At 38.1% G+C, this 12,804-nt stretch overlaps 1 protein-coding gene across 1 annotated transcript in view; it reads right to left on the reverse strand.

Moving 5' to 3' along the window:
- Window positions 1-528: 528 nt before the first annotated feature.
- Window positions 529-12,804, reverse strand: part of LOC136040768 (uncharacterized) — a 33,447-nt gene continuing 21,171 nt past the window's right edge. The window contains exons 3-4 of the mRNA XM_065725087.1: window positions 5,737-5,846; window positions 529-1,830 (exon numbers count right to left, since the gene is read on the reverse strand). Coding sequence (XP_065581159.1) covers window positions 1,558-1,830; window positions 5,737-5,846 — 383 coding nt within the window. The 3' untranslated portion in view covers window positions 529-1,557. The remainder of the gene's footprint in view (window positions 1,831-5,736; window positions 5,847-12,804) is intronic.

Genomic DNA, 12,804 nt, shown 5'->3' on the forward strand with positions numbered 1-12,804 from the left:
CTTTTTAGAAACAAGGCAAATTTTCTAAGGCTCGTAGCCTTTGATGGGTAAGACTAAAAGGGGCTAGGCACGTAGGCCCTCTGTGTAAGTGCCATAACTAAACGCCCGTTTTCATTTCTGTTTGGCTGAATATCATTGTTATAATATACATTGGCCAAATATGTGGGAGTCACTAATTCAGTTTTAACCTTTCACTTGACCAATTCGGTTGAAAACCTTTGGCAAAACTTGGAAGCTACTACCAATTTTCAAGCTTATGGAATTATTACCAAGGACTAACCAAAGACTTTGGCAATAGACCGTAACTATAATTTTGAAATTAGAATGCAATTTATTATCGTTCCATAATCTTACAAAGGATTTTAGTAGATTATAAATGAATGGAGTCACTAAATTAGTTTTAACCTTTCAGTTGACTAATTCGGTTGAAAACCTTTGGCAAAACTTGAAAGCTACTACCAATTTTCGAACTTATGGAATTATTACCAAGGACTAACCAAAGACTTTGGCAATATACCGTAACTATAATTTTGAAATTAGAATGCAATTTATTATCGTTCCATAAACTTACAAAGAATTTGAGTAGATTATAAATGAATGGAGTCACTAATTTAATTTTAACCTTTCAGTTGACTAATTCGGTGGAAAACCTTTGGCAAAACTTGAAAGCTACTACCAATTTTCGAACTTATGGAATTATTACCAAGGACTAACCAAAGACTTTGACAATATACCGTAACTATAATTTTGAAATTAGAATGCAATTTATTATCGTTCCATAAACTTACAAAGAATTTGAGTAGATTATAAATGAATGGAGTCACTAATTTAATTTTAACCTTTCAGTTGACTAATTCGGCTGAAAACCTTTGGCAAAACTTGAAAGCTACTACCAATTTTCGAACTTATGGAATTATTACCAAGGACTAACCAAAGACTTTGACAATATACCGTAACTATAATTTTGAAATTAGAATGCAATTTATTATCGTTCCATAAACTTACAAAGGATTTGAGTAGATTATAAATGAATGGAGTCGCTAATTCAGTTTTAACCTTTCAGTTGACTAATTCGGTTGAAAACCTTTGGCAAAACTTGAAAGCTACTACCAATTTTCGAACTTATGGAATTATTACCAAGGACTAACCAAAGACTTTGACAATATACCGTAACTATAATTTTGAAATTAGAATGCAATTTATTATCGTTCCATAAACTTACAAAGAATTTGAGTAGATTATAAATGAATGGAGTCACTAATTTAATTTTAACCTTTCAGTTGACTAATTCGGTGGAAAACCTTTGGCAAAACTTGAAAGCTACTGCCAATTTTCGAACTTATATATTAACAAGGACTAACCAAAGACTTTGACAATAGACCGTAATTTTAATTTTGAAATTAGAATGCAGTTTAATATCGTTCCATAAACTTACAAAGGATTTAAGTAGATTATAAATGAAGTACGTGATGACAATTTTCAAATGTAAATAGTGCAGAAATTTCACTTTTCAGTATATTGAAGTAAATGTTATTTAATAACATAATAATTGATAAACTAGTTATCTTGGTCGAGCCTTTTCTTTGGGCTAAATGGTCCAAATCTATAATCAAAGTTATCAGATTCAAACCCAGGTTTCCCGAAGCTGCGCTTCATTGTTCCAAAAGACCCAAACCCGTTGCTAAAAATATCATCATGGAATCCGTTCTTCCCATAAAAACGTTTTTTCATGGTATCAAATTGACCGAAACCGTCGGAAAAGATGTCGCTTTCAAAACCATTTCTTCCGCTAGAAAATCTTTTGTCTCTAGTTCCGACTATGCTGTCATCCTAAAAAGGAAAGGACAATTAATAAAAAGTTATAAAAAGATGGCTGTTGGAGTGTGAATGTATGAGTGAATGGTTTATTCAAAGATGTAAAGCCATAGAGTCATAAAGATCTATAAGCAAAATAAATAGTATTTATATAAGCAGCTTGCTGAAAGGAATACTAATAAATGGAATAACAAATAGATGAATGATTTATCTAATGATGATGAATGCTCTCATCAAATACATTAATTCTTTAATGACATGCAGAGTCGTACAAGATTAGCATTAAGAAAAATATATGGGATATAAATTATCTTATCAATTTTCTTGGTTGTAGTTCCAAAGGTGTCAAGAAAATGCTTACTGTAAAATATGATAATCAAGAATAAGGTAACACTAAACTCTCAACTAAAACATATGGCATACTATCCAACTGTAAATTGAACAAACAATATTGTGTCCAACACGAAGTACAGATTACCCTTAAATACACTAAACACGTAAAAATTACATAAACATTAAGTCCAACGTGGTCCTTCAGAAAAAAAAGCTTTTGGGAATGTCTTGATTGTTGAGACGGTAACATTGCATAATTTTAATGGTCTCAGATTTAGGGATTAAGAATAACGTACTTCCATATTGCTGTCAAGTCAATTCCAAAACCGAAAACCTAATATATTAATAATCTAATATATTGATAATCTTACAGGAGATGAAAATAGTACTCTTGATTTTTTGGAACATTTTTTTTGTTCAAGAATTTTTTTTTTGCAAAAAAAGATTGTATTACAAATTGAACAATGGGGCTTCGTATTTGTATATGCTTTGAATTTTATTTATTGTACAAAAATACCACAGGTCATGGCAACAAACAAAATTAATTCGCCTGAAGTCAGCCCAGCCGGCAAATAGCGTCATAATATTCGCTCCTCCCAAACATGCTTGTCAGCCGTTTATCATATTTCATACCTCCCCAGAGATTTTAACTCACAGATACTTCGATTTTCACGCTCACAAATGAAACGAAACACATTTTCGTTCATACATCCACACATAAGCGATAAATAACGTCATCTTTTTACTGACATTCCAGTATAGTATCCCAATATGTTTGACAGTCTTTGAACCAAAGGTAGTGGAACCTTTTTTTTACCCAAATCATGGCCAACCTCCCATATATCCTATAGAATAAATACAGCTGTGCAAATCCAACCAACTGATAGGGATTCCTTAGACGGATCTCCCCTACATTATTGCTCATCTTCAATGTCCATGGTTTCTGCTCCCTTAAGATAAGTATCTTATAAACTTAAGCTTCATTAAAGTCTCAACAGTAGACTCTAAGGTCTCTTCTATGAATCATTTGACTTTCTTAGGGAAACAGCTGTTGTAATCAAAGAATTAGTGACAGTACTAAAAGTATTAAAAATACTAAGAGCCCAGGTGCTGATAGTGTGGTAAATGAGTTTCTTAAATATGGTTGCTATGTGGTTAGAACTTAGAAATAAGTTACTGAAGATCATGAATATCATTTTTGAAAAAGGGGAAGTATCTAGCGATTTTAGAAAAACCCCAATTAGACCCTGCAAAAGAAAGATGATAAAAGTGAGTGTAGTATTTATAGAGGCATTAGCCTGGTTTTTATATGTAGAAAATTACTTAGTATGATGATATGGTTTAGGCTTCGAGATGCTTTAGATGAAGTTTTAAGAAAAGAACAGTACAGTTTTAGGAAGGGCAGAGGATGTGTCGACCAAATTTTCACCCTTAGATTGACTATTGAGAGATGCCTGAGTCATCAAACACCTTTAGTGGTCAGTTTTATAGATTATGAGCAAGCACTTGGTTTGGCTGATAGAAGAGCTTTAGTAAAGATCTTATCCTTGTATAGTATACGAAAATAACATTACTTCGGTCAAGTTAGGAATTAACGTTAGTTACTGGTTTTGTATTAAATCAGGAGTTAAGCAGGGTTGGGTTTTATCCACATTTAAATAGATTATTTTGATAGACTTTTGAAAGAGGAACACAGCAAAGGCAATGGGAGAACACGGAATTAAACGGAGAAGTAAACTTCCTGGACCTGAAATGATTTTAACATTTTAGATGGAAGCTTGAACAAAATGAATGAGCTCTTAGAGGTTTTGCGACTTCAGGGTGCTACAATAGGTTTTGAAAATTAACGTTAAGAAGACTAAGCCGGTAAGGCTAGGAATAAACAAAGATGAAAAAGTGACGATGGGTGATGAAAAGATAGATCAAGTGGACTGCTTCACTATCTTAGGTAATAATATTAGTAAAAACGGTGGGTGCAGTGCAGATATTAAAATCAGAATAGCCAAGGCCCAGGATTTTTATCAGAGTGGAAAAAAAACTTGTAAGAATAGGAAGATAGTTCTGTGAACCAAGGAAAAAATATTGGAATCTACAGTTATGCAAATGGTCAAGTGTGATTCTGAGGCATGGGCGCTTCGAAAAACGGAGGAAGATTTGCTAGGTGTTTTCTATAGAAATTGCCTACGGATTGTTTAGGGTACTCAACAGACTGACCATATTTCAAACAGTGGGCAGTAAAAATAATGTGGTTCAATCCCACTTTCTATGGCTATAATGAGAGAAATTTTGAAGTAGCTAGGATACTTTCTGCGGATGAAGGATGACAGATTGCCAAAGATTGTCCTTTACGACGAACTGTCTAGGGCTAAACGAAAAGCAGGCTATCCTCGGTTAGAGTGAGTGGATGTTGCAAGGAGAGATGTTAGTAGAAGGAAAGTTCCTGGGAGGGTGTAAAGAGGGAGGCTTTTAATATATCGGGATGGAGGAGGACTATGCGTAGCTGTCTCGACCTCAGACGGCTTGGTGCTGTGGTGAGTTATTAGCAGTAGCATTAGTAATCGAAGAATAGGGAAATGACAAAAATAGTTGTCATATGTCTTGAAGTAAGAAATTTCAGGTATAGGACCTTCTGCAGGACAATATTGAGGTAAAAACACAGTTAAGGGTAGCATTATTTTTGGATCATTGACTTGTTTCAAGCTAACAAAATGCTTCTCCTCTACGTTCTTGCCTGCTATCTGCGATCGGTAGTTGAAATATGAGAAGAAAACAAACCTATTTATCTCTAATTTCTACTCAATCCCATTTTACGGATAACTTTGCTGTTTGTGCTTTGTCGGAAGAAAGTTAACCCACTGGGTTAAAAAACATTGCAGGGTAGAAGTCAGATAAGAACAAAATATGCCCTTACTTTCTCCATTCAGTGCTCTTTCCAATTATAATAATCACTGGCATTGCGCTTCAGTTCCCTCTTCCTCCCTCTAATGGGGTCATATGTATCTCTACTTCCCAATCAATCTCATTTCCTTTTTATCGGACAGCTCTACCGTTGGCAATTTATCGGTGGAAAAGAATAACCCAGGCTTTAGTCCTTGGCTCACAAAGATACATCATCATCATTTTGACGTACATAGCTGCGGAAAGTTGGTTATAACAAATATACACAAGTGTCCAGTACACCTGCCATATCAAAGCTACCTATCGCAAAAAAACTTCTATTTTAATGTTTTAATTTTCAAGGCTTAGATGTGGTACATGCCTTTTGTAGGGTCTCCTGATAAAAGGAAAATATAAATAATTATCAAAACTAACAACCTCTTCTTTGATTCCATATGGGATTAGTTGACAAACTGTATTTAGTGCATGGAATAAAACGTATATTTTGCGTTAAAACGTATCCGTATAAGCCCGGGATTTAATGGGTACAATATATCAAGTTCATACAACAAAACATTCTGTGTGAACTTCAGTAAGAGGTTGGAAAATACTTATAATATATATTTTAAACATGAAAAAGACGTTAAAACATGTTTAAGCATGTATGTAATTGCTCACCAAGAAAATTACCATGACATCTTGAATATTTACCTGGTATATAAGAAGCTCTTCATATGGTTTATTGACAGCAGCCGTCCTGAGAAATATTTGCGATATATCTTTTCTGTTATGATGCGACGCATCAGGCTCCAACGGCATTCCTATAACAAGCAGTCACATATACATTATTAGAAAAAATATGAACTTACAGGCCATTACTAACTATCTTCGCTTGCTTCACTTGTTCCACCCTCTTCACTCCCTCTTCTCGGCCATCAGCCCATGTCTTACAGTGTTGTTTTATCAGTAATAATTGTTAAGATTCATATGACCTATTTCAATGTCCACAATTCCAAAATTAGGAAATTCATGTTTTATAATTAATTGTTTAAAATGGATGATTAACAAATTAACAAATAAGCTATTTTCCAGGAGACACATAAACAGATAGACAAAAGGGTCTAAAGATGATTCATTCGGTAAATTAAATAGAAAATACAAGTTTTTTGCTGAAAGTTAGGAGCCACATCAAAAATTAAACGAACAGAAATTATTACGTATATGAGGGGGTTCTCCCCTTCGTCAATACCTCGCTCTTTACGCTAAAGTTCGACTTTTGTTCCAATTCTTTAAATATGACCCCTGAATCAAAAAAGCCGTTTAATTGAAATAAATAGCTCTTTTGAAAATTCTAAAAAAAAACTTTAGCATAAAGAGCGAGCCATTCACGGGGGAGGGGAGAACCACCTCATATACGAAATAATTTATATTCGTTTTAAGTTTTAATGTTGCTCCTTACTTTCAGTTGCAAAATCTGTTTTTTTTTATTTAATTTCTGATCGTTTTTAAATAATGCTGGAAAATCCGGCACCCCCTTCATGGAAAATTCTCTTCCCCCATAAAAACTCCGCCATGGAAAGATTTTCCCCACTTGACCCTAGTCCCCCTCCCACAAGCAAAAAATCCCCCTGAAAATGTCTGTAGCCTAAACTTCCCAACAACCAATAATATATGTAAACAATGGGCAAAGTTAATAACTTGCAGCCCTTCCCCCTGGGACTGTGGGGGATTAAGTCACCCTCAAAGACAGAGTTGTTATATTTTTTACTATGCTGAACAAAATGCCTATCCAAAAATTTGATCAGGTGACTTCTGTCACCTGATCAAAAGCAAATGACAGTAAAACGCAAACTGAACTGGATTTTGGCTATAATGAGCCGGATAAACAAACTGCAGATCGCCTAAACACTCGCTTGGCAGAAACTGTTCGGACGCTTCCAACATTAAGCTTGGAGGATTTTCTGTCTCTGTTTCCAGATTTTAAGGACTACGTAATCATCACAGAATCATAAGTTTGTCTCAAAATGAAGAAACTGAAGAGGACCAGTATTCACTCAATATTCCCGTCCACCTCATTAAGGCCTATCTGGAAGAAACCAGCTTTCCCAAATCAAGTGAAAATGAAAGTAAAAAATGTAAAATGAGCCATTTAGTACCATATGGGCAAATGTATACTAAAGAAAACTGACCTGTTTCTCTGGATACTTGCATTATGCAAACTTAACATAGTTTTGACAAGATTTTTTGCAGAATCTAAATTTCAACTGGGGGAAGGAAATGGGATCTGGATGGGGCGGTTTCCCCTCCCTACCTCATAGCAATCAGATGAATGGATTATCTACAAAAAATTATTATGGGGCTTATTATTAGGCTTATGTAAAATCATTATTATTGAAAATTTTGCACGAAACTATGCCTAATCATTTTACATGTTTAGCAACAAACCCAGAAAATACAGCGAAAAATAAAATGATAAGCCATAATATGCCAATATGAAAATATAAGCCACACAAACATTTAAGCTCTTCCTGCAAAATGAAACCTTTACAAAGGTTAAGGTTGTATTTTTTGAATTTTGGGCGATACGTCTGTTATTTTTTTAGACATCAGTAATACTGGTCGGAAATTGACAAAAAAAGGCGCTTATTTCTTTGACGTGCCGTATTGGTCGTAACAGTAGTAGATCCAGGATTTTAGGAAGGGGGGACGACTCATTGCAAAAATTCTTATTCTAAATTAAGCCTAACGTACCTTACGTTAGGCTTAATTACGTTACGTTGCATGCCTCTGTTTCTATCCGTCATTTAGCTGTCGGTTCTTTAAAGCTATCCAAAAAACTACATTTATAGAAACACTATCAATATTATATAATAAATTCTCGCCTCCTATTTCCACTATTAGAAAATCTATACATAAAACTTTCTAAACTTATGGTAATAACACGGTGAACATAAAGAAGGACAAGTCCGGTGAGTCGTTCCTCCGTCATTTTATTTCTTAGTCACGTTTTCAATCTTCTCAAGGTAAATAAAACTTCGTTCAACAGATGCCACACTGACAAGTAGGGTCATGAGAATCTGCAAGGCCGCTGAAATATTCGGGATAATATCAGCATCGCAGTTCTGTTTCTGTAAGGTTTCCCCTAGTGTTTTAGCTATTCTACCTGTGCCTACATTACTTTCTCTCAGACGAAGCCAACAAGTTTTCCATATTGTCGCTTCTCCGACTAGGGCAGATTCACAAACCGATTGGGATGGGAAACCCGTTACTGACCAGTATCGCTCTGACAAGTCATGAATCGCATTAGAGAGTTGTTGTTGTTCGTTTCCATACTAGTAGGGGAAAGATACGGAAAAAATGGTCGAACCAGGAAAAAATTGGTACAGAAATTATTTTTGCACCACTGTGTTCAGAAAAGAGACAACATATCAAAAATCTAAATCTCCATCCCGTTGCGAAATTCCCTTTTTTTCACGTTTTTTGCGCCTATTTTTTTTAGATATTTCCAGAATCCGAGAATGAAGAACCGTGAAAAGAAAAGTAGTTTATTGATGGTTTCCCTTTTAAGAAACGATTGTTTTTGTGCTCTTTTATTAGACAGAAACATCACGTTTAATCATTTAATTTTTTTTTATGTTTTGTTTTTGTTTTTGTATGAAGTAAAAAAAAAAAAAAAAAAAAAAAAAAAAAAAATCAAGCGACACACGATCACGGGGTATTTTTCGAAGAGGAGCACGAATTTTTCGGTTCAGAATGAGGGTTTTCGTTGTAACATTCACCGACAGCTCACTTATTCCCAGTTCTCTTTTTTAGATGGCTGAGACCGCAGTTTTATGTCCCCTTTGTGAACGTTCAATAGACACCTCAGAATCGTCGGTACTGGCAGAAAAAGGAGCTACGGCGATCAATGAAGCTAGCAAAACGAGAGGTACCAGCATCTCTGTCGAGACAGGGAACCAAGTCCATGTTGCTTGCAGAAAGAATTTCACAAACAAAATATACCTGTCGAAAATTGAGAATGAGAGACGACGAACCTTGCAGGAAAAGACAGAAGCAGAAAAAGTGGTACTCCGATCACGGACTCCAAGTTTCAACTTCCAAGAGTGTTGCTTTTTCTGCACTACAAGGATAAATCTCCACATTACCCACAGAAAAGGACACGAGTGGTACAAGGTTCGGACTACAGACTTAGAAGAGAGTATAAAGGCAGTGTGCAAAAGCCGTGATGATGATTGGTCAAATAACGTTTTCCGCCGAATATGTGCAGTGTCAGACCTGCACGCAGTTGACGCCATTTATCACGCAGCCTGTTCTTCTATGTTTCGATTAAATAAGAGCCTTCGAGCCAGATTTGCGACGCAAGAACTTTTTGGAATACTCGAAGATACTGAGCCAGATAAAAAACGTCCAAAAAGGGGGAGGCCAGGTCATGATGAAAGATATCAGGCGTTTTTGAAGCTGGCTACTTTTTTCGAAGAAAATAACGAAGAACAGTATACAGTCAGTTAACTTGTTTTTAAAATGGAAGAGCTTTTGAATGGGACAGCCCTTGAACCGTACTGTAACAAGTACTTGAAGAGCAAGCTTCTGGAATATTTCAGTGACCAGCTAGTATTTGCAACTATTGACGGTAAGGCTGACGTGGTGACATTAAAAGAAAAAGCATCAGCGATACTCCAGAATTTTTATTACTTGGACAAAACCGATAACGAAGAGAGTGAGAAAATCAAGCTTATTAGAGCAGCAGCAAAGATAATCAAAAGTGATATCAAAGGACTGCCAGCACAGAAGGAATCATATATGACCGCAAAGCAGATTTCTTCTGGAGAACAGCTGGAAGGCTCTCTACATGATAGCCTAATGGTGTTCTTAGATGAAATATTCGTTGGAACCGATATTTCCTTCAAAGTGCTTGCCATTGGCAATTCCATCGTTCAAGCAGCTCACCCGCGTGCCCTCATTTGTCCACTGCAACTAGGCTTAGCAGAACTAGATCACCATTTCAAGTCCAGATTTCTTATTGACACTTTACACAGCCATGGATTCTCCTCCTCCTATGCTGAAGTCCCGAAATTTGAACGCTGTGCATCAGTCCATGATGAATCTAGCCTTGCAGGAGTTACCTCCGCACATGCTGTGCAGCATGTAGCTGATAATGCAGATCACGATGTTTGCACGATGGATAGAAGTAACACTTTCCATGGGATGGATCTGCTAGCAACAGTCACGCCTCCTCTCATTAACAGCCGATCGCCCATTCCCAGAGTTGAAGTTTCATTAGATGAAGTAGCCCAAAAAGAAAAAATTCCCATCTACCCTTACCGCTTAAGTGAGACAGTGCTTTCAAAGGTGCAATATGAGAAGATCCCTGGCAAAAATGTCAAAGACCCGTATGCCTCACTCGATCAGCTCTGGTTAGCTACCGGGTTCTTGAATGTCCCAAGGCCAAGCTAGAATGGATTCATGCAGTCAGTTTTCTCTAACCAAATACATCATGAAACGGGAAACCTTCGCAGCAAGGCAAGCGTCTTGTTTTTGCCCATGATTGACCTCCCGTCTAGCAACGAATCCTGCCTTTACTCAACTTTGCACTTTGTAGCTTCGCAAGGCAGAACCTACGGATTCACACCCGTTCTCACATTTGACCAGCCGCTCTCGTGGAAGTCTATGAAGATCCTCAAGTCCGACACGACGAATGAGCTGAGTAGTATTGTTCTCAAGCTAGGCGGTTTTCATTTGATGATGAGTTTCGTCGGATGCATAGGACACCTCATGGAAGGTTCTGGTCTGAAAGAGGTTCTGGAATTGGTATACGCGACTGGTGCAGTGCTGCACATTCTTTCTGGAAAAGTGATTTCTAGAGCTGTTCGAGCTCACAATCTCGTGAGCTCGGCCATATATGCTCATCTCCTCGAAGAAGAGCAAGCGATGTTGACGTCTCTAGACATGTCTACTGTCTTCGCTAACGTACTGGATGGATACCTCCCACCCGAAGATCTCAGTCATGATCCCCAGCTCAAGCAACTTGAAAACTTTCTCAAGCAGAGACGCCAAGACCTGCTGACTCAGAGAACTGCGAAGCTCTGGTTTCAGTATCTTGACATGGTTGGGATACTGCTTAAGTTCATACGTGCCGAGAGACTAGGCCTGTGGGATTTGCACCTACAATCTGCAGTAGAGATGCTTCCGTTTCTAGCAGCATCTGGACATAACTTCTATGTCAAGTCGGTCTGGATATACCAGCAAGAGATGGCTAAGCTTCAAACTAGTCACCCACCAATCTTCGAAGCATTTGAACAGGGAGGTCACACCATTAGAAGATCAGAGCGACGCTGGGCTGGGCTCTCGGCAGATCTTGTCATCGAGCAGGAGTATATGAGAAGTCTGAAAACATCGGGCGGTCTTACAACTGGAGGTGGGATGACAGAACAGCAGAGAGCCATTTGAGTTCTGTCAAGACCAGCATGCCTGGAGATCAACCTCTTGATGCAAAATTTGACAAAAATTGGTTACTCGACAAGTGAGCAGCACCGCGACATGAGTTCCAGTAGAAAGGAGCGTGGCTTCGACGATACCCAAAAGCTCGTCGGATACTTCGGAGAATCTTCTCCGTTCAGAGGTGACAATCAGCTTAGAAACATTGCCAACGGCATAACTTCTTCCCAAGATGTTAATGTTGACGAGGCCGATGTGGCTGGAAAGTTGATTCTAAGTAAGATGACGAGAAAAACCTTGAAGGAGCAAGTCTTCAAGAAAAAAGACCAAGTGACCCTAATGAATGCCAAAAAGGCGGGGTCCTCTGTGGTAGCGCACATAGATCCGGCACTCCTTTTCCAGCGGTTTATAATAGTAGCCCAACAAACTGACCTCCGAGAAGAATACTTCAAGTACGAACTTTGTACGATTCCTCCTTCTCTTTTAAAAAGCGATGGCCTTTTGAGAAAAGCAAATAAGCCAGAGCTTGCAAAAGCGATCTTTCTGGCTTGTGGGATTGAGACTCAGTCACCCTCAAGACCTGTTTCTTCGTGTAACATCGTCTTGGATGGTGGTTCTCTTCTACATCGAGTTCCATGGAGGGTAGGGTCAACCTTCATGGTCATCTTTGCTTCATACGTCCATTACGTACAAACAAGGTACCCTAGTGCGATCGTTGTGTTTGACGGATATGAAGGTGGTCCAGCAATCAAAGATGCTACCCATTTACGTCGAGAAAGGATGGTTGGCCGCCAAGTCTTTTCCCCCGAAGAGATGACCCTCTGCATGAAGAAAGAAGAGTTTCTTTCATGTAAGACAAACAAAGGACGATTCCTGAAGCTGCTCGGCAACCATTTGGAAGCCGTTGGTTTCCGAATTTTCCACTCGGAAGGAGACGCCGACGTTCTGATTGTAGAAACAGCCGTAGAAGCTGCTAGTCTTACAGACACAATCGTGGTTGCTGATGATACTGACATCTTGGTTCTTCTGATCAGTCGATCAGATTCGCGTTCCGGGCGTTTATATTCCTCACCTGAAGCTAAGTTTGGCGGTACTAGTTCAGCTTGGGATATTAGTGAGATGAAGCAGAAGCTAGGAACAGATGTCAGCAATCTGATACCGTTCTGTCATGCCGTGCTGGGTTGTGACACAACCTCTCACCTTTACGGAATAGGAAAGGGCAAAGCCGTTCAGCTGCTACTTTCCAACAAGAGTTTCAGGGACAGCGCTGCTATATTTGGCGACAAGCTCGCATCGCTTGACGATATCGTGGCAGCGGGAGAGCGAGCATTGTTGATACTGTAC

The sequence above is a fragment of the Artemia franciscana genome, chromosome 21 (genome assembly GCF_032884065.1).
Source record: "Artemia franciscana chromosome 21, ASM3288406v1, whole genome shotgun sequence".
In the NCBI taxonomy this organism is placed as follows: domain Eukaryota; kingdom Metazoa; phylum Arthropoda; class Branchiopoda; order Anostraca; family Artemiidae; genus Artemia; species Artemia franciscana.